The sequence below is a fragment of the Juglans regia genome, chromosome 11 (assembly GCF_001411555.2).
Source record: "Juglans regia cultivar Chandler chromosome 11, Walnut 2.0, whole genome shotgun sequence".
In the NCBI taxonomy this organism is placed as follows: domain Eukaryota; kingdom Viridiplantae; phylum Streptophyta; class Magnoliopsida; order Fagales; family Juglandaceae; genus Juglans; species Juglans regia.
In genome coordinates, this window is record NC_049911.1 from 32,348,945 (window position 1) to 32,373,925 (window position 24,981).

Below are 24,981 nucleotides of genomic sequence, written 5' to 3' on the forward strand. Positions count from 1 at the left end.
TAATTATAACTATAAAAATGATTATATATGCATCATAGCTTCTATATATTCAATGTAAAGTAGGGAATAAATAACCAAAATAGCCTACATTAGATAGATACAGTCTATTTATTTAATGAAAAGTAGGGAATAAATAACCAAAATATCCTATATTAGATGGCTACAATCTATTTCACAAGATAATAGTACTCTGTTTTTGGTAGCCATTTTAAGACTCTGTCTTCTGCCATATCAACGAATAAATGGACTCAACTATTTAGCAAGGAAACAAGATAACAAACAACAGTTATAACCATTGTTTGGTGGCTGGATATCGGCTTTTCATTTCCCCCCATCTTCAACCCTCACCCACTCAAAACCCTCAATTTTTAAACCTCCCAACAATTTCAGAATCGTGTTAAAAGAATTTACAAGCATCCCATCTGTCTTTCTGTTGGAAAACTCTAGCTAGAGCCCTATAGACAGTGAGTTTTTAATCATGTTGTTCTTGACAACCTTAAATTAAAAGACTTTGATGCAACCTAGCAGAACGAGGGCGCCATTTCTAGCCACAGACGGTGTCATTTTCTGGAAAGTAGTGTCTTTGTTCTCTGAACTTTCTCTACCTGTGTCTGCCTCTGGTCTCGGGCTACCTGAGCAGGCAAAGATGAATTCATCAAGCATTGATGGCACCATTACTGCAAGTAAAGAAATATGCATTTCTCTACCACCTCAAGTAAATTCAGATGGCGTCTGGATCTCGAATGCCACTTCATCTCTTACCAACTTCTCCTTGCCACTGCTGGAAATGCAATTGATTCTCGCGTTCATCTCCAACATAGTCTGTTATTTGATTCTCAATAGCTTTGGGCTGATTACCAAATTTGTCTCTCAAATGATGGTATGCGGGCCATCTATATATCCCTTTTATTTACTTACTTCATTCTACATACTTCTTTGTTTGCATTTGCATTTTACATTCTCAGGGGATCCAATAATAGTACTATTGACACTCCGAAAACAAAAACAGTTCCCAATTTTGTTTTGAACTTACTCAGTGATCTACTCTTGATTAGTTCCAAAGTTGTTGCTTAAAAAATCCTGATTGTTCTCTCAATTCAGGCCGTATAAGTACTTTATGCTTTACTTTTTAGTGGGCAAAATTTAAAATTGTTAAAGATGAGATTCTGTAGTTTGAAAAGTTGTGTGATTTTATGCATGAAACAGGCTGGGATATTAATGGGTCCTCACGTTTTTGGCGGCACGAAAAGTTTTGGTGAACTCCTGTTCCCCCTTGTAAGTCAGGAAATGCTTGATACGATAGCTATGTTAGGCTACACGTTATTTCTATTTCTAAGTGGAGTGAAAATGGATATGGGAATTATATTCAGAACCGGAAGAAAGGCCATGTATACAGGTGCTTTGTCCCTATTAATGCCCTTGTTACTTGGTATGGGAACGCTCCAGCTATTCGGCAATCGCTGGTGGGGTCTAAGAGGCGCAGAAAAGCTGGAAGTAGTCTTCGCGACTGCGACACATTCTATGACTCCATTTCCGGTCATAGCTTGCCTTCTGAGTGACCTCAATATCCTAAACTCAGAACTCGGCCGGCTAGGACTATCTTCTGCAATTGTCAGCGATTTATTCAGTGGATTTCTCAACAGTGTTTTCACATTGGCTAAAGTTGCCTATGATCATTCAACCAGCAGGGCTTTCATGGATTTCGGGATTATCGTAGTATATCTCGCTGTGGTCGTGCTTGGTGCCCGGCCGGCGATGTATTGGATGGTCAGACAGACCCCAGAAGGGAGACCTGTCAAGGACCTTTACATCTATATCATCATTCTAGCAGTTCTGGGTTCAGCTTTGCTGTCTGTGTGGTTTGACCAATTGATAGTATTCGGGCCATTTGTTTTGGGTTTGGCCGTGCCAGACGGACCGCCATTGGGTTCCACTCTAGTTTATAAGCTCGATAGCATGGTCTCAGGGGCGCTTTTGCCACTCTTTGTAATCACAACCATGAAGAGTGTAAATTTCTCAGGCATCAACCTTAATTCCGATCTAGCAATAGCCCATGCAACAGCAATGGTGGTTGTCATCGTTGCCAAGTTTGCAGCCTGTTTGGTTCCTCCACTGTATTCCAGTATGCCCATGAATGATGCTCTCACACTGGCTCTCATTATGAGTTGCAAAGGCGTTGTCGAAATGGCCAATTATAGCATTGCCAGAGGCCAAAACGTAAGTACTTTAGGCTCACTAGTACATGAAAATCCTGATATATATTTTTCTTCCATTTTTCATCTTTTACCAAATCCATGCATATTGCTTGCTGACTTGGGTTATGAGTTTAAGCAGAAGAATTCGTTTTCTGAATTCCATTTTGATGTTGCAACATATAATATACTAATTAACATTTTCAACGTTCTTCCTGATTAAATTCAGAACATAGGCGAGAAGATTTTCTCGCTTGCAATGTTCACTATTCTAGTAACTGCAAGCATTGTGCCAGTTCTGATAAGAAGGTTATACGATCCTACAAGGAAATATGCAGGCTACCAGAAAAGAAATTTAATCCATCATAAACCAAATACGGAGCTACGGATACTTTCTTGCATCCACAAACCAGACAACGTCCCCGCCGTCATCAACCTCCTTGAGCATATATCTCCAACTCGAGAGAACCCTCTTGCTGTTTACGTTCTTCATCTCATTGAGCTAATCGGCAGGGCCTCCCCCGTTTTCATTTCTCACCAGATGCAGAAGAAAACTCTCTCCAACCGTTCATACTCCCAAGACTTGATTCTTTCGTTCAGTCACTTCCAGCGAAACAATCACGAAGCTATAGCCGTGAATGTCTTCACCGCGATCTCCCCGTCCAAGCTGATGTACGAAGATATCTGCACGCTTGCACTGGACAAACTCACGTCTCTCATAGTACTCCCGTTTCATCGGAAATACTCCATTGACGGGTCTATTGAACTGGAAGACAATACCTTAAGGACCCTAAATTGTAGCGTCCTCGACCGAGCGCCTTGCTCTGTGGCAATCCTGGTCAACCGTGGCCATATAAGACGTTCAACGCCTTCTGTGCTAGCGTCATACAGCATTGCCATGATCTTCCTGGGAGGCAATGATGATCGGGAGGCACTGATTTTGGCTGGTCGCATGGTGAACGACTCGAGGGTTAGCCTGACTGTCGTACGATTGATTGCAGAGGGTGAGGACAGCATTACTGATTGGAGTAATATGCTGGACTCGGAGACATTGAAGAGCTTCAAGTACCACAGCGCCGCCGATCATAAAGGTTGTGTAATGTACATAGAGGAGGAGTTGAAAGATGGAACCGAGACAGCAACAATGTTGAGAGAACTAATAGATAACTATGATCTTTGTATAGTTGGGAGAAGATACAACGTGGAGAGCCCTCTAACAACATGTCTTGAAGAATGGAGTGAGTTTCCAGAGCTTGGGGTTATGGGAGACATGCTTGCCTCGACAGACTTCAATGGCAGATGTTCGGTTTTGGTGGTGCAACAACAAATGACAATATAGCTCTCTGTAATATATGTGTGTGTGTGTACACGTACATGTACATATATATATATATATATATATATACATATATATACACACACTGGTCGACGTGGTCGTTGACCGGTGGCAGAACACGCCAGATTTTTCTTTGATTTTTTTTTCTAATCTTTGAATTTTTGTATAGTAGAATCATTTCATCACTCTAGTGCAAACTCTCTCTTAAATATATGCAACAAATGGTTCACTTACATATCTAGATTTTTACAATATTATTAAAAACATCTCTCAAAATACATGAGCATTAATAATCAGTTGAACCTGAGCTTAAATCGCAGTGTACAACTGGAGGCTATAGAAAACGATGAAATTGAGCTGCTTAAACATGTTTGTATCAATATCACAGAAAAACAGAAATAAAAAAGAACAAATATGGCGCAGCATGATATATTTACAATACTCAAGGATTGTCATGTTTCATAGCTACATTCCGCGGGCACATTGTTTTCATATATATCTCCTTTGCTGGTTCATTGCCAACAGATACTTAGGCATACGTTTTTTATAAGTGACATAGGCATACATATCAACCATGATGCCTGAATATATCCACAAAGCCGGTCGAGGAGAAAATGGGCATTGCCTTTCATCTACTACTTGCATTGAGATTACAAGATCTACATCTTATAACAATTAAGAAGCAAATATGCCACTAGAATTTACATTACCAAAATATCAAAGCAAAAGTAAAAAAAACACTGAGATGCCTATACTTTCAATATCACAGAAAAGCATTTTGAGGAATGAAAAACAACAAATATGTCACAAGATAAATGATGTACAATCGTTATAATTCAGAGATGCATGCCAGGAAGACCAGTCCATAGAAGAAGCCTTCGAGGTCGATCTAGAAACCTGGCTTGCCAGATAGGCTCATCGTTTTCATATGCAAAACCACTCTTCATATATAACTTCTTTGCTGGTTCATTGTCAACAGCCACATGGACATACAGATCAGTTATGCCTGAACAAATTCCCCAGACCCAGTTGAAATGGCTCATTAGATTGATCCTTCTCAGCACTTGCCCGGTTAAAAATGATAATAAATGTCACAAAAGTGCACTTGAAGCTACTATTTGAATCAGCAGGTGTGAATTCCAATAAACTGTTAACGCCATTAATTTATTGTGTACCATTATGCATGCTTAACAGAAACTTGATAGTTTTTCCCATTTTTGGATTACATAAGATACAAAGTCAATTTCCATTTACACAGCAAAAAAGAAAGAAACCATATTTATCCAGAATCAGACTGGTTACTCTTCTGATAAACTTTGCATAGCAAGATTTATAACGTTTTTCCAAAGTGTTCAAATATTTTCTGTTCCATTTGATGGTTTTTCTATAAGTCAAATGAAAGTCGGAAAGCAATGTATGCAGTCTTTCCAGGATCAAATGACATAGAAAGAAACCATTGTTCAGAATAGCCAAATGGTAAGATATAGTGCCCGAGCCTGTTCCTTTCGACCTAAGCTGTTTCATTCACAAGTATGGCCAATATAAAGTACAAATATCAAGATATGAGAACAACATATATCAAGATGGGAGAAACTACTCAGTATCTACTAGTTTGATGGCATACAACAAGAAAAGTTCAGATGGGCAATAGAAGGTACGATATAGGTAGTTGCAGCTAAAAACAAGGGAACTTCAAGGAGTATGGTTACCAACAAACAAAGAGCAGCACGAATTACGTTAAATTAAGTCAGTGATACAACTGACAGCAATAGTAAAAATACATTGTGGGTTCTTACCCCAATCTTGAGCAACTATCTTTGACTTTTCCACAAGCAAATAACCTAAACCATTTCTGTGCAATTCTTTGGCAACACATACATTGCTAAGATATGCCCTTGCAAAATCAGCTCCAATCCCCTGTTCAAGTGAATTAGGAAGCCTCAATTATCTTAAAATGCTTTTTAAGAACGAGAACTGCTAGCAAACTTGGCCTGCCATGTTGAGACTTTCATGCTTTTGACTGGTCTACAACCATTCTCCACTCTATGCAACACCACGTGGTGAGGCTTGCATAAGATGCATGGCCAAATCAGCACTTAGTCCAACCAACAGAAATACTTTTTACAGTCTCTTTCGAAAATCAAAAGCCAAATTAAATGTATTAAAGTATAAATAATGTTTGATAGTTGATTTACCCACGGTCTCCAAGATAACTATTACAATGACATTTCCTATAAAACCTAAACCTACTCACTTGCTACAGACCATTTACCGTTTTGTATTTGGATAAGACAACAATGTTGAGATTACTATAAAATAATCTGGAAACAGCCATGCACATGAGCTGTATTGTAGAAGGAATATTCTTCAAGAATATCATACAGGCCAAGTGAGCAATCCTTTTTGAAGAAAAGCCCTGATAACATGTTGTAAACTCTAAAAACTACTCACTTTTGCAAACTCTAAAACAAGCAACTGTGACGGATCAGGTTTAAAAATGCATGATACCCAAAAACAACTACATTTAGAATTAGTTAACAATGAATAAAATAATAAAAAGAAATACCTCTGGTTTCTGTCCTGTTATCTCATCCGGAAGCCTGAGGCACTGGTTAAGATCAAGGCTCCCTACAACTACTCGATCTTCTCCATTGTCAGAATACTACAAAAACAAAAAAGGATACATTGAACATTGATTATATTACATAATGAAGGATGAAACATATACAACTCCATGCACCCCTCTTAGTTTCAATGGTATCTAATGTCACAGTAACAAGATTGGAAACAAAACAAATTTAGTAGTACTAATATTAGAAAACAAGGACTTGAATAAATAGCATAAAGGCCTTAAGAACTAAAGAATCTAACTACAAGCATACTTAATGCTCTCTGAATAGCTAGGGTAGTCTAAATCAAAAAGCTTCATGCTCACGGCAAGCAATGTGCAAACTTGTGTTTCTTGATAGGCAAAGACAATATGCTACAATCAAACATATTGATATAATAACCTAAAATCGAACCTAAGTCGGTCAAAGAAGGCAGTGATGAAAGCCTCAACCACTAATCAGCTATCATGAGAAATTATTCTAAAACCGGTCAGAAACCATAACTTTTTTTAACTGATTTTTTTTAACTGATTTATTAAGCAATGAACAAGGACGGCAAAATGTCCAAATCTAATTACAAGTGGAAAAACAAGAAATTTAGATCTAAGGACGTGCCTGAGCCTTTAGAGATTCAAAGACCACACACACACAACACATAGGGAGAACTTGGAAGTTAAAACCAATGCAGCATTGTTACTTAAATCTTTAGTATTTGCAGTTTGCACATTTTCCAGCCATTTTCATTTAGAATTACCAAATTATTTTAAATCATATATACATAAAGAAATACCAAGTATTTGAATTCTTTGGTTGTCTCCAGAACAAAATGACAAATTATCTGCCTTGGAACATAGACAAAGACATAAAACAGCCAGCCAATCCAAAATCTAGTCCAACTCAATCCACTAAACTTTTTTTTTTTATAAGTAAGAGATCAATATTATATATATGAATGAAATAGGCATAGCCCATGTACACAAAAAGTATACGGAAGAACACCTATATACATTCTACGTGCGATAAATTAAAGACAAAAAATCATGAACATTGCCCCCCCTGCAATACAATGGCGGAAAGCCAAGACAATAATGTGTGGAACAAAAATTTCTTCAACTCAGCCAGTGTGCGTTCCTTATCTTCAAAGCAACGCACATTCCTTTCCATCCAAATACACCACATGATGCACAACGGAATCATCTTCCACACCATTGCCACTTGATGACAGTCTTGCATCTTCCTCCAACAATTCAACAGATCCACCACCCTCATAGGCATAACCCAAGCAACATCAACACTTTGAAAGATCTCATCCCACAACACCCTCACTACCTTAGAATGTAGTAAGAGATAGTCCACCGATTCTCCATTCTTTCTACACATGTAGCACCAATCCATGACTACACATCCTCTCTTCCTCAAATTATCCGTGGTCAAGATCTTCCCAAGGGCGGCACTCCAAACAAAAAAGTCTACTCTAAAAGGCACACGAAACCTCCAAATATTCTTCCAGAGAAACGGAGTATTATCTTGAGTTGTCAAGATGTTATAATACGCCTTCACTGTGCATAACTTGTGATTGTTAGATCTCCATTTCAATCGATCACGCTGTGCTATAAGGGTTCTTGTAGAATATAGTGAACTGAAAAAATCTGCAACAATAGATACTTCCCAGTCATGTAAATCCCTACTGAAGAGAATGTTCCACTGATACGAGCCATGAGAAAATAGTCGCACATCCGCCACTGACGCCTCCTTGTTAACTGCAATACGATATAGAGCTAGAAAAGCACTTTCCAAAGTTTGATCGCCACACCACATGTCCCGCCAAAAACTTATTCGATTGCCCTCACCAATTACAAAACGGATTTGATTTGCAAAGCATGGCCACCCCATAAACCCACACCATATCCCCCTCTTACTTAGTTGGAACACCAACCTCCCCTAACGACGCCATATCTAGCATCAACAGTTTCCTTCCACAATGATCCCTCCTCCAAATGATATCTCCAAAGCCATTTTTCCAATAAACCTTTATTAAAAGTCCTCAAGTTACACACTCCCAATCCTCCATTCACAACTGAGGCACAAACTGTTTTCCATCTAACCAGATGAAATTTCTTCTCCTCCCCCACGCCTCCCCATAAGAATGCCCTAAATAGTTTCTCCATCCTATTTACCACCTCTGCAGGCATAGGAAACAAAGATAGAAAGTATGTGGGGAGGTTAGTGAGCGTACTCTTAATAAGAGTGAGGCGACCCCCATTTGATAAATATACCCGTTTCCAACCAGCCAACCTTTTCTCTATCTTCTCCACCACCCTATCCCAAATAGCTCTATTCTTAAAAGTTGCTCCCAACGGAAGGCCCAAATATTTCATTGGAAAAGAAGACACTTTACATTCCAACAGGCTTGCTTGCTAAGAAGACACTTTACAATCCACTAAACTAGTAAGCATTGTATTAGACTCAAACTTTTATAAGCATCCTTTGTAGAGAGATTCAACTCATTACAGGGCATAGTACTTCACTCAATAAAAGGCATACAAATCCACCAAAAAACCAAAAGAACAGTCGAAAGAAAGAAAGTTCTTGCCAGAACAAACAAAGGAAAAAGCAAACAAACCTTACATGCAGCACATAGATCATCTGAAAAGCTTGATATTTGTGATACTGGAAGAGTAGCATTTATGCAAGAAACTCTTCTGAAACCCTCTCTCTTCCCAGCTACACGTTCTTTTAGTGCTTCAAACTCACGCTCGGTCAAGTACCTTCTATGATCCTATTTGAACTTAAGAAGGAAAAACTACCATTAGTATAATTTATGTTACCCAAAAGAAGAAGATAAACTAAAATGAAAGTGAATCGAAAACGTGCACCACTATCTCATTTGAACTTATAACTAGTGGCACTCTACAGCTTAAATCCAGGATAGCCACAAGTGAAAAAGATATAGTAGTATCATACGCTTTATATACAGAGAGAGAATATTCAATGACTGTTTCAGTTTGGTAAGAGATGAGAGAGCAATGACATCCCCCAAAACCATAACGAATTCACAAGCAACACAAAAATGCTGGTTGGATCTGAGATAGGTTTTTTTTTTATAAGTCTGAGATAGGTATTAGGCACAAATCTTGTTACCACGCAAGAAAGAACCAACAAACAACAATAAAATGTACCAATTTGAATCTAATAATATCAAATCCAATTTGATGTTCATACATGTGAAGAAAAGGGGCATGTGGGGTACTCATATTGTGACAGTATAAGTTGGATGACATTTGATATATTCGTTTGTGGCGGGACTGACAACTACTGACTTAAAGTAACTCAAGTGATACTTAACTTGGAACTCGGTCCATTTGGTTCCATTACAATGGCTTTTTTATTTTTAATTACAGTACATAAACAGAAGAGACTAATCACATAAAAAAATTTAACAGAAATTAAAGAAATTGACTATCGTATCTTATCTAAAATTGCAACAAAAACTTCCAATGACAACAAATGGGACGCCGAAAAAGCTCTTGTTCCATTGAGTGCTAAAACTATCATTTTCACAAAAAAGTTGGAACATGGGAGTGACTTTTTCTTTATTTTGGACTTTATTTCTTTCTTCCACCCGTCGAAATAAAGAAAACCCATATCTCAAAATTATATCTTCTTGTTAATTTCCCAGTAAACAGAGTAAAAAATAAAAGAAGAGAAAAACAAATAAAATGGAGCTCCAGGACTCACATTGACGCTGTAGGCATTGAGGCGGAACTCGTAGAAGGAGCGGACGCGCAGACACGCAGCGGCCCAGAGCTCGTCTTCGGAGAAGGCCTCGGAGACGTTCAAGGAGGACCTGTCGATTGGACTTGTGTCGAGGGTGGAGCAGAGGTCAGAGGCGGCGATCGGGCGTTGGCGGCGAGAGAAGGTGGGCCCAGAGAATTGGATCCTGTGGAAAGCTGATGAGAGCCTGCAGTTTGGTGGGTAAGACGGAGAGTTGAAGGAGAGGAAAAGAGGAGATTGAGAACAGCAAGGAGAGGAGAGGAGCCTCATTTCTATGGCAGTATGATCAGGCTATGTACAGATTACTAAAGCTCTCGCGGGGTCGTTGTACGTTCTCTCCTGCATTCTTTCGCCTTCCATATATCCTCTCCTCTATCCACCACGTTGTTATTAGCATTATTCATGGATTATTTAGTCAGTGGCTATGCTTTATTTTTATTTTTATTCATAATCAATTTTTCTCCACGTCATTAATAATTATCAGTATATTTATTGATTATTTACTATTTAGTACATTATAAATAATTAAAATAATTAAATAAATAAAAAAAACCCACCTCGCACGAAATACAAATCAAAAAAACAATATAAAAAGTCACTAGGATTTGTTTATTTTTAAAGATGAGATAAACAAATCCTAGTACACATTGGGCCTTAAGTGGGCCCAATGTGAATGCCAGTATACAGTAGTCTCGGCCTCCATAATTGGGCCAGGTTTACATATTATATATTGATTCTCCTCAAGTTTTGTTTGTTATATCCAGTTGCCGACTTTGTGGGCAAAAAAGTCAATTGCTTCCATTCCTTGTTTTTTTTTTTTTTTTTAGAAAAATGATAACGTTACTTTTTCTCTACTACTACTCTACTGCCAAGCCTCCACGTGGCTTTATTTTGCTTTTATTTTTCTTCTGCTCTTAGCACAAATCTAAACACATTTCTCAATTTCAGAAGCTCCTCTCATTCGCGTCGATAGCATGGCCTCCCGGTGTGGCCTCTCCTTCAAGTTGCGCCTCCCGATATGACTAATGTTCGACGACGCTTCTCGGATGAGATATCCACCGAACCGTCTCCTTCGCCTCTCTCTCTCTCTCTCTCTCTCACATACACACTCTCAGAAGCCTCCCTTGCATCGCACCCAGATCGTAAGGGTGATTGTGAGATTCCTTTGGATGCTTTAATTTCAAAAGCAACAGCTTCTTTTGCTCTCTGGAAGCTTTTGTCTTTTTTCATTCTCTTTTGAAACAGAGCTCTGTTCCAAAGAACCAATGGATAGCGTTGCCCTCAAAATAAAAGAAAGATAGACAACAGCAAGAAAATTATAGAGTTTTCAGCATTTGCTTTTTACCAAGGTTCTCCATTGAATTGACAAAACTCAACAAGCGTAAGATACAAACCATAGCTGCAGATAGTTTCAAGTCAAGGTGAATGGCAAAATCAACCAAGGTGAAATGGTTTAAGAATTTCTACATCATAACCTATCACAGCCATTGGTACTAGAAGTAAAACAGCTTCAGTGGACGCATATAACTAAAACAATCTGAATTGCAAACACAATCAAGAGCAATATCAAATATATTCACAGTGACTTTTGGGCGGAGGGGAGAGAGTTTTGAGCTTCTGAGCAAGCGTGGCTTTTGGGCGAAAGAACAGGTTCCGAGCTTTCTAACAGTATTTTTAATCTAAAGACCAAAGGACAAAAAAAAAAACAGAAGAGCCATGTGGGCTGGGTAGTAGAGCAGTAGTGGAGAAGAGGTAAGGGTATCACTACTTATTAAGTTCCGATGATCACGTAATAGATCAAACAAAATATTCTGCAGCAACTAAAAATCAAGCCAAGTCTCAAATTGCGGAGAAGACATAGCAAGAATCCTGAACCTTTACTTCTGTTTCTGTCACACAATTTTATAGCGTCATTTTGAATTTTGAATGTAACTTCAAGTAGAGCCCGTTATTCACAATTGTATTATATATTCATATTCTGTACATAATTTTGATCAATCGAAATACAAAGTTTATTTTAGCCTATCCGTTTATATCGTTCTGCATGGTATAAGACAGAACGACTTGCTTCATTTCCTAAATTCCTCTTCTCTGCTCACGCCCCTACCCACTCCTTCTAAACTCTTTTCTCAGCCGAATCCTTAGACACCATGGCCGTCTCCACCGATTCTTCCTCTACTTCTGATAATACTCCCAATATTCTACTTGTTTTCAATCCTTCTAGTAGTATCAATATCACTAAATTTATCCGTACCAATTTTTCAAATTGGAAAGCCACCATGCTTTCCTTTCTTAAGAGTCAAAAAGTCTTTAGGTACGTTGGTGGTACCTTTAAAATGCCTGCAAAGGAAATCTCTAATAGCGATGGAACTCTGCAACCCAACCCAGCCTTTGATCTTTGGGAAATTCAAGATAATCTTATTCTCAGCTATATTAACGCTTCTCTCACTGATGAAGTACTCATGCAGGTAGCTCAATGTAGTACTTCTCATGCAGTCTGGACCTCTCTCCACATGGCTTTTGCTACCCAATCAAAAGCCAAAGTTATCCAAGTTCGTTTGCAGCTTGCCACTGTTCGAAAAACTACTCAGTCTATAACAAACTATTTCATGTATATCAAAAAACCTTTATGACGACCTCGCTATGACAGGTCAGGCCCTCAAATGTGATGAGATCATCACATATCTCTTTGCTGGTCTCGAACACAAGTATGATTCTCTTATTACCATTGTCTCTGTTAAATAAAATGTCACCTTAGAAGAGGTGTACTCTATGCTGCTCACTTGTGAGGCACATGTGCAACATCATCAACAAGCTCTCTTGACTTCTATCCCATGGGCTAATTTTGCTACCAAACAACAACCTTTTGGATCCGGTGTCAATAGCAACACTTCCAATTTTCGGAACAGAGGACGAGGCCAATCATCCTTCCGTAGTAAAGGTAACTCATCATATTTTCTAGGAGTTGAAATTATGCATGATGGTGGCAGTCTAATTTTGACCCAACGAAAATATGTTATTGATTTGTTATGGAAAGTCAATTTAGATAAGGTGAAACATTGCAGCACCCCAATGTCCACGAGTTGCAAACTCTCAAAATTTGAGGGTGTTGATTTTGATGATCTAAATTTATATCGAAGTATGGTTGGTGCCTTACATTATCTCGGCTTTACACGACCTGATATTGCGTTTGCAGTTCATAAGGTGAGCAAGTTCATGCATCAGCCCAAAGATGTTCACTGGCAAGCCGTAAAATGAATCCTTTGCTATCTCAAACACACGATAAGCTACGGTTTACATATTACTAGTCGATTTCCTTATACTTTACAAGCTTTTAGTGATGAGGATTGAGCTAGTGACAATGATGATAGACGAAGTGTGGGGGCATACTGTATTTTTCATGGTGACAATTTAATTAGATGGAGCAAACAATAGCAAACGGTGGCACACAAACACCACTGAATCAAAATATAAGTCCCTGGCCAATACCGCGCTAGAATTACAGTAGCTCCAATCATTAATGAAAGAACTCAACATGCCACTCCAACACTGTCCAACCCTCTGGTGTGATAACATTTGAGCCACTTATCTCTCCCCAAATCCAGTATTCTATGCTCGTACAAATCATATTGAAATTGACATTCATTTTGTACGGAATCAAGTTCTGCAGTAGCACTTTCAAGTTTCTTTTTTGTCTACCCGTGATCAACTTGTAGGCTTATTGACTAAACCTCTAGTTACAACACAGTCTAATCTTCTAAGAACCAATCGTCATGTGCAGGAGCTGCCCATTCGATTGAGGGGCATATTAAATCAAGTTTTGATGATCACATAACAGATCAAACAGAATATTCTATAGCAACTAAAAATCAAGCCAAGTCTCAAATTACGGAGAAGACAAAGCAAGAATCCTGGACCTTTACTTCTGTTTCTGTTACATGACTTTATAACGTCATTTTGAATGTAAATTCAAGTAGAGCCCGTTACTCACAATTGTATTATATATTCATACTTTGTACACAATTTTGATCAATCGAAATACAGAGTTTATTTCAACCTATCTGTTTATATCGTTCTATACTACCCAACCCTATAGCTGAAGCAACAACGTATCGACGATAGAGATTACAAAACCCTCTCTCGCTCTATACAAGGTAGATAGTGATAACCTAGTCTGGGTTTGCGCGGTATATATAGGTAGATTGCAAAGTTGTTCTATGTTATCTCTCAGTCCTTGAAACAGAGCATCAAAAGATCTTATTTTGCAATCTACCAAACATCGGGTTATGTGCTTCCATAACTCGTTACGGCAATCACATGCTTAAGATTAGAAGTTGCGTTCCATGTTCGCGCTAGTATTTTTGGAGTTAGAAATATGAGTGGTGCTACTCTGCTAATCCTCGCCGATGTGGCCTTTACCACTTAGTGACCACCTCATCGGTTTATTAAAAAAAGCAAAAACCGAAACCGAAACATCAGAAATTCATTTGATCGAAATGGTATTTGAAACCCTAAAACCGCTCCTTGGCGTTTTCCCCATAACGAATGATTACAAGAGATCTGGAGCTTCTGAACAAATATTGTTCTTGGTCCTTCTTGGCAGTTACTTCCTGCAGAAAGTCTGCAAATTTGTAAGGAAGGATAAGGATTGTTTTAACAATAAATCTTCACAATCACTTTATATTTTATGTTTTATATTTTTTTTAATTTTTTTATTAAATATTTATTATATGAATAATAAATAAAAAATTTGAAATAATTTAAAAAAATAAAGTCAAAAGAAAATTTAAAAAAAATTTAAAAATTTAAAATAATATAAAATGTAATTGTGTAGCAAAACTATTGCTTTAATTGGTCAAAGAAAGCCCTGTACAAGAGACGATAGGAAAAAGGAAAAGACGAACCAATTACACCTGCAAGTATCGTTCTCATAAAATATTCATTGCACCCCATACTGTTTTAGTCCTTTTCACCTATTCTTTTTCTCTCAAAAACTTGGGTTGAGATTCCGAGTTCCCATGAATGCATGCTTCTTCTTGTTCTTCCGAATTTACGTAACTGAGAGGATAAAGATGTGAAAGACAGACCGAAGGAACAGAGATGGTTAAGTCACATTAGTCATGCTGCTTTCAGTCCTTCCTACCCCTCTTCTCTCAAATCAATCCCCATTTTTCTGACTATAATGGCAGACCCCCACATAGCGTCAAGACAGTGATAGAGGGAGTTGAAAAAAAAAAATGACAGACAGGCAGACGGAGAGAAAGTAGACACTTCATGGTTTTTGGGTCCACCGTTGTGGTACTTTTGAGGCTTTAGTTTGTATAATGCAGTTGAGAAATGTTTTGGGTTCCAAAAAAGTGTCTCGAATTTTTTTTTTTTTTTTTAATTTATAAATTTTTTAATTTTTTTAAAATATTTATGATGATTAAAAAAATATATAAAAAATAAAATAAAAATAAAAAAATAAAATATATTGTCCAGACTACATTTTTTATAACCGTAGCAAAACTCAATGCAATTAGGTGAGATAGAAAATATTTAAAAAATTTAAAAATTTAAAAAATTTATTATATTTTATATAAAATTTTAAAAAAATTATAATAATTATACAACGTGTAGAAGTAGTTTGATTTTACCTGACCAAATCAACTGTCGAACTGATCACATTTTGGAACTGTCAGTTCTAGCTTCTCGAACCTCATTTATTTCCTTCTCTTTTTCTCGCTATATAAACTGCATCCTTCTCTTCAATGAAACAATATGCATATCTTCCTGCACATATACACATGCCATTTCATAGCAACCCTAAAATGTCATCGTGTCCTCAGAGTCCCTCCAAGCCTGTCTTTTCTTTCTCAGCATCCTTTTTTATTTTGCTCCTTAAGAATCTCTTTCCCATGAGACCAAACATAGGCTCGCTTGTTCATGACAGTTGCTGTAGTAAACAGGAGCACTTCGGCTTCCACCACAAAGGGAGAACGAAGAAAGCGGTGGGGGATTAATGGTGCTATCCTGATTGAGCTATTCTCTCTTTTCTTCTAATTTTCAATCTTTTAATTTTCGTTAGTATTTTTCTTATAAAATTTTTCTTGACCTTGCAAGGCTTTTAAATTTTTATTTAATTATTATGATTATTCTATATTTTTAATTTATACATAATTTCTATTGACTACATCTATGATACTCTATCTTTATCTTATCTGATCTATTCCTCCTGAGCTTTAGAAAGATGCGTGAAATCATTGTTCATGTAAACTTTATATGACTCGTGACTCTTTGCTTTTGGCGTTGATCATGTTCTGTTCGAAGGTTACTCTAATTAATCTCTCTTATTGTTTATGGAGTGTCGTGTTTTTTTGAGTAATAATAATAATGCACAAGTTGAAACAAGTTGATAGCGATCATGATTGTCGATCGAGTTCTTGTTCCTTGTTTTGTAGTTTCTTGAATTTTTGCCGCTTACAGTCGATCATCGTCAAGAGCTGATCGATTCTGGTTCAGTTGCAGTCGTGCAAGTTCGATATTAGCATAATTTATCTTGCCCAACCTCTTAAGAAATCGATGAACTTTTTCTCAATATATTTAACAAAAAGAGCTGCAACGAGGCCTTTTTAGCCTGGCAATAAAGTCTGTAAGTGTCCATGTAAAGAATAATTGGGCCCGAAATCGATTAGTCAAAACCTTTTCATAGCAGGAAAAAATGGCTAATTTTGAATGGGGCGGGGCAGGGAGGGGTGGGGGAAGCAAGCAAGCAAGAATGACTGTACTGGGCTTGGGCTAAGACTATTAGTCCGATAGAAATTCAATAATCCAGCCGTCAGGCCTCAAGCTAGCCCAAGCATATTTTAATGTCCACGCTTAATATAATTATCACCTGCGACGCAGAAGAGAATTATGGTACATGCAGTCGTAGAATATAAGTATTATATAATTTTTTTTAAAAAAAATTAATTTTATTATTAAAAAATTAATTTTTTTCATATGAGTCTAATATTTATTTATTTTTTTCAAAATAATTATACGTCGCTTCCTCACTCACGATTACAACTATTATTTCTCTATTAATAATTTGTCACGAGTGCCGAACAAAGAGAATTTTGGTTCATTTCTGACGCTAATAAGTAATAATATTGCAAATTGTATTGGTTTCAGATGCTGTACGCCCGTGTTGACATATATAAATTCGTCCTTTATTTGTTTATAATTATTTCATGCTGCCTTTTTATATTTTATGGAACTTGTAAGTTGTTTTCAAAGGTTTGACATTTTAATTTTCTTGGTTTGGTGAGATATAAGAACTAACCTTTGAAACTGTGGTCATATGGGACGAGAGTTGTTAACAATGCAGAGGATCGAATGGATTAGTTGGGTTTAATCAGAGACCTATCTATCTCTTATTAATTTGACAGTTTTACCTAATTTCTTCGATTGTTTTGACATTATCGTGTCAATGTTTTTTAGGCACCGATAAGAGTAGGAATCGTGCCTCGGTCTCCCTCTAAAATGGTTCAAAAAACACCTTTTTGGACAACTTGATTAATGAAGAAGTTTGAGAAGAAAAGTTCAATGTTTGGGAGCTGCTGCTCTTTTCTTTATTTTATTTTCCCTTTAGCAAGAATTTGTTAAAAGTCAATAGCCTAATTACGTAGGGGCTTGTAACACATAAAAATGCTGAACTCATCCTTGAGCAAAAAGTCCATAACAGATGGTCAAGGTGCTTTAGTTGGGCTAGCTTTGAGCAGGAGATCAACTAAAAGCTGAAATCCCTGACTCATAATCAATGGGAATGAAAAGATACCTCGGCCAACAACAAGAGATGACATTGATCTTACCGTACAAGGACAAACAGAAGAGGCTAGCTGCTAATTATAGCAACGTGGTCATGTCACACTCACACCCATCAATTGTATATGTAAGTTTTTTAGACAATGTGATCGATCTTGGCCGCATGTATGGCAAACTTGTCTTTGCCTTCTTGTCATGAAGTGGCCTAGTCTGGCATCCTCAACACATGAGGCTATATATATATATAATATTATGATCCCATTGTCATCCCTCCGCCCAAGGCAAGCTAATTTTTGTATATATATATATATATATCATGCACAACATTGCACTTTCCACGCACTGTGTACGTACGTAGTTGCTGTTTTTGTATATTTCTTCCTGAGGTTGTGGCACATCCCGGCCACGACAATCATATCGACAAAACAACTACATATATGTGTTTGTGTGGGTGTCAGCAAAGTGCATCGCGACAATGTTGCTTCCATAAGCAAACTCGGATTCACTTGTGTAGTTGATCGATCAGTTGACTTTCTTTTACATAAATGTACAAACTGCAACACTTGTTCTATCTCTTTCTAGATTAAATGAAGCACCAATTCAGGGGAAAAAGGAAATTGGATTCATACCATCTAACTATTTTTATGTATTTCTCCTACCACTTTTCTTTATGCTAGCTTATGCTTTTGTGTTACTTTCCAAATTACTGGGAATAAAATTCACGTTTAACAACTAATTAGTTGCCCTTAATCAATCATGCCTTTCCATTGTCGAGAGGAGTGGTACCGAACCAGCTGCCTCATTGACGTAAGTGTGTATATAAAGGTATTTCTTTTATAAATAAATAGCTGAAGTTTTTTCCTGTCTTTTTAACGTTTTTTTTTTATTTTTTTATTTTAAGAAACATAAGATTGTAGAAAGAGTATGGTCATTATCTGTTAGCATCACTTAATTATAAAGTATTAAGTATAATTTCAATTTGATCATAATATATATGATATTGACTCATTATTATTAGTATTGATATGAGATTGACGAGCTGAAAAGTAATTTTCAATTAAAACAAACTTGGTGTGCCAACAAACTTTCTTGGAAAATGAGGTCGTTCGCTTTCTCAAAGCTGGCTGGTGTTTGGTAAAAACAGAAAGGAAAAAAAAAAGGCATAGGGAGGAATCTGCCCTTGAGAGGGGTAATGTGAAAGCATCTGCATTATTGATAGATATAGGAGATGAAGTCAAACGAGAGAGAGAGAGAGAGAGGGAGAGAAAGAGAGAGGAAAAATAATAAAAAAAATAAGGACTCAGACTGAAAATTTTCTCATTTCAAGATGTTTGGCTTGTTAACTTGCAGAGATCGCGGACTTGGAGAAGCATTTTCTATTCACCGCATGTACGTGAAAGAATTAATATCGGAATCCAATGCATGATGGCTTCGCATAGGCCTAGTAGATCCTAATAACTTCATGCATGGTCCCTTATTTCAGGTTGACTTTGTTAGATCAACAAAAATACAGTAAAATTGACAGAAGTCATGAAGGTTGTCCTTGGGCTTTAGATCAGATGTAGGAGCTAGCAGTGGTATGAGTTTCTCTTCCTCACGTTTAGCTGTTCTTAAGTGAGCAGTTGAGAGGAATCTGTCCAATAAATTGTCCTCCATTTGTAGTTATGTCTTGGTCTCAACTTCAGAAAACAACCTAAACAAGTTGTTAGTTTCTGCATGTCACAAGATTCAGATCAAACCATGCATACTGGATCGTTCACAAGAGTAGGGAGTAATCTTACTCAATTACCTTAGCTCATTTTTAATTAATCAGTATTTAATTACTATAATCTTAAATATTCTAGTTTACTAAAGCCATAAGTACAAATGTATCACAAACAATTAGGAGACATAAGGAAGATACCCTTCTTCTATATATGTATGTGGGTATTTCATGTTTGGTTATAGCACTGACTGATGACTCTTCTTAAAGCAGCAACCAAAACTCAATACCAAAAATCCATGTCATGAAAACGTGAAGAAAGACAGAGTTCCACAAAAATTAACCACACTTCACAGGAGATGGGGGTCCTTCCACTTTTAAATTGCACAGAACTCTGTATCCTAAGCTTTCGGTTCTGCCACTCTTTCCATCCAAATATTCTCTCTCTCTTGAAACTTCGTGACTTCCATCCAGATTTTTGTCCTACCCAGAAGAGACCGAGTTACAGATTAGAAGTGGAATAGAAGAACTGAAAAGTGATCAGTGCAAAAGGAAACTTTAAAGAAAGAGGGAAAAACTGAGAAGACCCCACTCGAGTTCACATTTCCAAATGTAATAATAAAAAAATCCGCAATTTTCCACTGAAGATTAATTTTTTGTTGTTGGGGTATTAAATGGGCATTGAAGTTGATGTAAGGGTTTCTTTGAAGTCAAACAGAAGAGCCGTGCATTTCATGAAATCATCGCAGCAAAGTCATTCCAAAGTTTTCTTTCTTTCCTTTTTATCATTTGCACAATGAATGGGATTGGCAGTCTAATTTGTAGCTAATCTGATATATTTCCATTAAGGGCAGATTTATTAGTTACTCTTTTTGAAATCTCACCTTCTGGCACCATTTATTTCTACTCTTTAAAACTCACATTGAATTCGGTCCCTCTTTCACTCTCCCTCTCTCGTGGGAAAGGAAAAGATTGAGGTGAACTATAGTCTCTGGAAATACATCTCTTTCTGGGCTTCTTCTCCACTTGGTCTTGGATTTCTTTCTTGCTACTGCATGGAATTCTTCATATTACATGATCCATCCTGAAAGCGGCATTCCGGGTGAGTTTTCTCAATCTTTCTTTCCAAAAGATGGACCGGGTTCTCCTTGAAATCAAAGAACAAAACTTTGCTGCTCCCTCACAATCAAATTTCCTTTCTCAGTCAGTACCCCCACCTCCATCACCCGCTATTCAATCTGATGGCTTCAATTTGAACAACAGGGTCAGTCCAAGCGTATTGCTCGTCATTATAATTCTTGCTATCATCTTCTTTGTTTCCGGTTTGCTTCACCTTCTTGTTAGATTCCTCATAAGACCCCAAAATAGAGACCCAGACGATTTGGAGAGTGTGAGTGCTCTTCAAGGGCAATTGCAGCAACTCTTCCACCTGCATGATGCTGGCGTTGACCAGTCCTACATAGACACCCTCCCTATCTTCCATTACAAAGCCATTATAGGGTTGAAGAACCCGTTTGACTGCGCTGTCTGTCTGTGTGAATTTGAGACTGAAGACAAACTCAGGTTGTTGCCAAAATGCAGTCATGCCTTCCACATGGAATGCATAGACACATGGCTCTTGTCCCACTCCACTTGCCCACTCTGTCGGGCTAACTTGCTCCCTGATTTCTCTCCAAATCACAACTGCTCACCCATTGTATTTGTTCTTGAATCTGGAAGTGAGAGCTCAAGAGAGATTATCTCAGAGGCTCCTGCTCTTGGCAGAACCAGTTCAGTCGGAGGAATCGATCCCCATCTGGGTTCTCATGCTGCCAATGAATCTACCCGCATCGATTTATCGCAGAAGTCTGGAGATTTTTCTGAAAAAGACGATACCAGCCCAGTAGTAGCGGGGGATTCAGAGGCAAAAGTAGTGCCCGTAAAGCTCGGAAAGTTTAGGAACGTGGATGGTGGTGAAGGAAGTAGCAACAACAATGCGGATGCAAGAAGGTGCTTCTCAATGGGGTCATTTGAGTATGTAATGGACGAGAATTCTTCATTGCAAGTACCCATTAGAACGCCCATGAAGAAGCAGTCGAGTAAGAAGCCTTCTTTGCCATTAACACCTGGACACAGGCCAGCAATGTCTGAATGTGACTGCGAATCTGCAAGAGAATTCAAGTTCAATGGGTTTGAAGCAATTAAGAACTTCGAAGCTCATGGAGGTGCTAGTATTAGCAATGTCAGTAGCGATGGCAATGCTATTGGGAGGAACAAAAGAGAGAGCTTCTCCATATCAAAGATTTGGCTCCGAGGAAAGGACAAGTCGAATACAGCAGCTGATGCATCGAGGCGGACCGTTTCGTTCCGGTTTCCAGTCCACATCACTGCTGAAGATTTGAAGGCCAAGAATGGGAATATTAATGGTGCACGGAGGAGTATTTCTGAGTTTGACTTTGGGAGCTTGGAGAATGGAGGAAGTGAACTGGGTGGTGACGATCAAAGGCAGATCTGTAACAGTTTAGATTCTCAGACAAATGCTCCATCTTTTGCAAGGCGGACATTGCTTTGGCTTACGGGAAAACAGAACAAGGTTGTTCACTCGTCCTCAGCTCCCAATGTTTAGTTTCCATGTATTTTTTTTCTTTGATAGTTAATTTGCTATTTGATTGCCAATTATGGGAAGGCATAATTGGAAGATCTAAGGTAGAGCATAGAGACAAAAGATTTGAAAGGTGAAAGAGATCTGAGCAGAGTGTCTGCATTTCACTGCATATTTTTGTTATAATATTTCAAAATAATTTATATGTAAAAAAAAAAAAAAGAGGTTCGTGTATGTTTCCCAATTCAAAAAATTCTCATTTCATCTCAATCCTAAAATTATTTTTCATCCCCCACACACAAGATACAGGCAGTTCGTCAATTCAATGGTTGACTCTTGTATTAAAATGATTTATTTTCCCTACCCTTGTAGGCATGGAAAATGGGTAATGATCTGATAACATTTTCCTATCATTAGATGCTTGTAAGTAATTCCACACACAGACTTTTCAGGACCACCCACTATTTTGAAATTTCATGTACTCGAGTATATCCTGAACAACACTCTATACAACAACTCACTATTTAATGGTTTTGAATCTAAAGTTGGGAGCTTTATAGTTCCTTTCCTTCTTTCGCAGAAAGCAGGGGAGATTTAAAGGTAAGTTGTATATACTCATCATCAATAATGACAGAAAGTAGTTGTATCCTCTATTTAGAAGGTGTGATCTCAGATCTGTGTATCATAATAAATGGCAGCAGAGAATTCAAAATCGAATTGAACACTAACAGCAAAGGTTGCTCTTTCATTTTCTTTCAAACTGCTTAAATGAATTTGAAGGTTGAGCAGGAATTACCATGGAAGGCAAATCATCATCTCATCTGTAAATATTTGCTGGCGGGTGCGTATCGAGGGACTAAAACATTAATGGCTGATGACAGATGTTAAGAACGTCACGGGAACGGTTGCACGCCGCTGTCTGTTTTAATTCGTGGCACCTAACCCGTTTTATGGTGCCTTGGTCTTAAATATAAGGGGGGGAAAAAAAAGTGTGTGTTCTAAAGAACAGAGTTTTCACGTATGTATTATTATACCCTACAACAGCCCTCTCACTTTCTTGCATTTCCTCAGTCGTTGCATGCATTGACAGATGTCTGGGATTGCTGCTCGATGGCTTTGAGACCCTTCGTTAGACAAAATTTATGTAGACGGCTTGGGGATTTGCGAAATCAAGATGGTGTCATGTTATAATAGGCTAATTTGAAATCCATTTTTACATACAAAAATTATTTATTTACAATATTTTTTTATAAATGTAACGACTGATTTGAATTCAGAGTTGATCTTAATTTATCTCATTTAATTATTACAAATTTTTTAAATTTTTATACAAAATTTAATAAATAATTCAATTTTTTTAAATTTTAAAACAATAATAATATTAAAAAAGAATATTCTAACAATATTTTATTTAATTTTTAATTTTTATCTCAATTCATTTCATCTCAATACAGCATCCAAACCTAACCTAGTAAGTGATATATTTATCCGACAACTTGTAAGTAGTAAAACATAAAATAAATATTATTCATTTAGTGTGAAATATGGAATATTCTTTACACAGTCATTTTAACAACTAATCGCATGAGGTTGAGGTATGAGACAAGATATATGAGATTGAGGTACGAGATACTAAACACACACTTGTTTGAATACGACATCCAAAGACAAGTTTTTAGTACTAAAGTATAAAGAAATATGAGATATGATTTGAGGTATACAAATATACTAATGGTATTACCATTATATAGGAGATTTGATGAGGAACATACGCCTTTATGGCCTGAACTGGTCCAGCTGTGGAAGAGATATAATGAGTAGGCCTTTTATTGTTTAGATTGCTCAATAATGAGGCTTGGATCTCTTTCCAAGTCATGCTTAATCATGCTCAATTTCTTTGCCAAAAAAGAAAATTTTTCCAAAAAATAGCATGAGTTCTGAGTTCTAAATTCTAATTTCTGTCATTAATCCTTCTATTTATTTGGGATGTTCATATAATCTGTGATTTGTAGGGATGATGTAGTTATATATAGATAGTATTGAAATAAAGTAATACTAGATACAGTCATGCGTTGTGCAAACGAACGCTATGCATTCATTTCGAAAAATAGTAAGATCTATTATTAAAAAATTAATTTCTTCATATGAATCCTACATTTACTCACTTTTCTAAAAAAAATTGTGCAGCACTTGCGCACTCTATGAATGCGAATATCATTTCTTATTAAAAAAATTAATTTTTTCATATGTGTCTCATATATATTCACTTTTTTGAAAAAAAAAATATGTGACATTTGTGTATTTTATAATTATAAATATCATTTCTAATTGAAATAAGCAGCCCTAATGGAACTTAATTATTTCTTTCAAGCATGGCCCGCTCAGTTTTGAAAAGCAATTAATTTCCTGAGGTTGTATTTGGATGTTGGGTTGAGTTGTGAATAGTAATATTTTGTGGATCTCATTGAAATGAGTTTAATTGTTTTTAAGGTTGAGATGAGTTTAAATTTTTTATAAAAGATTAAAAAAATAATAAATCTCGTCAATAATTAATTTGAGATGAATTTAATTAGGTTATCTTCCAAACACAACCCGAGACTTCCGATACCAAGGTGATGTGTTCAAACTACATATGCCTAGGAGATCAGGCCTTACTCTTTAGCCAAGAGGTTAGAAAATCCATCTGATTGATCAAAAAATATCTATTAGCTTGTTGAGAAGGGCTAGCTTAGTACTTACCAACCGACTAGGCTAAGGTGGAGTTATTGAGAAGGACTGGCCCACAATAAGCTTCGTTTGTTAAAGATCTTTAGCCCAGACGTAACTCACCAAGCAATACACGCTTCAGGCTAATCAAAGCAATTCGGCCCACCTTACATGTGAAATTCGAACATGACTCTTTTTGTGTGTGTGTGTGTCTGTGTGTTAGGAGATCGGTTTTGGTCTCATGAAATCTTGGCCCACGAGCAGACGAGCTTGCCATTCACGGACTCACGGAGAAG

At 37.2% G+C, this 24,981-nt stretch overlaps 3 protein-coding genes and 1 non-coding gene across 5 annotated transcripts; 3 read left to right on the forward strand and 1 right to left on the reverse strand.

The window, feature by feature from the left end:
* The first annotated feature begins 358 nt into the window (after positions 1-358).
* Positions 359-3,684, forward strand: LOC108998799 (cation/H(+) antiporter 3-like). The gene is made up of 3 exons (XM_018975500.2): positions 359-880; positions 1,207-2,217; positions 2,422-3,684. The coding sequence occupies exons 1-3, from the start codon at positions 515-517 to the stop codon at positions 3,529-3,531; spliced, it is 2,487 nt and encodes an 828-aa protein (XP_018831045.1). The 5' UTR covers positions 359-514; the 3' UTR covers positions 3,532-3,684.
* A 450-nt stretch (positions 3,685-4,134) lies between these two features.
* On the reverse strand, positions 4,135-10,313 carry LOC108998910. Of its 2 annotated transcripts, none has more exons than XM_018975671.2 (5): positions 9,876-10,313; positions 8,761-8,916; positions 6,095-6,190; positions 5,325-5,445; positions 4,135-4,534 (listed from the first exon to the last, which is right to left on the reverse strand). In XM_018975671.2, the coding sequence occupies exons 1-5, from the start codon at positions 10,179-10,181 to the stop codon at positions 4,365-4,367; spliced, it is 849 nt and encodes a 282-aa protein (XP_018831216.1). In that variant the 5' UTR covers positions 10,182-10,313; the 3' UTR covers positions 4,135-4,364. The 2 variants fall into 2 exon arrangements, with proteins under 2 accessions (XP_018831216.1, XP_018831215.1); XM_018975670.2 differs by having other exon boundaries at positions 4,135-4,591; positions 9,876-10,288.
* A 2,253-nt stretch (positions 10,314-12,566) lies between these two features.
* Positions 12,567-12,702, forward strand: LOC118343924. The gene has a single exon (XR_004797710.1). It is a non-coding gene; the product is annotated as a small nucleolar RNA Z247 (small nucleolar RNA).
* Positions 12,703-20,136: 7,434 nt separating this feature from the next.
* On the forward strand, positions 20,137-22,151 carry LOC108998788 (RING-H2 finger protein ATL13-like). The gene has a single exon (XM_018975487.2). It carries the CDS (start codon positions 20,531-20,533, stop codon positions 22,001-22,003), a length of 1,473 nt encoding a protein of 490 aa, XP_018831032.1. The 5' UTR covers positions 20,137-20,530; the 3' UTR covers positions 22,004-22,151.
* The last annotated feature ends 2,830 nt before the right edge of the window (positions 22,152-24,981 follow it).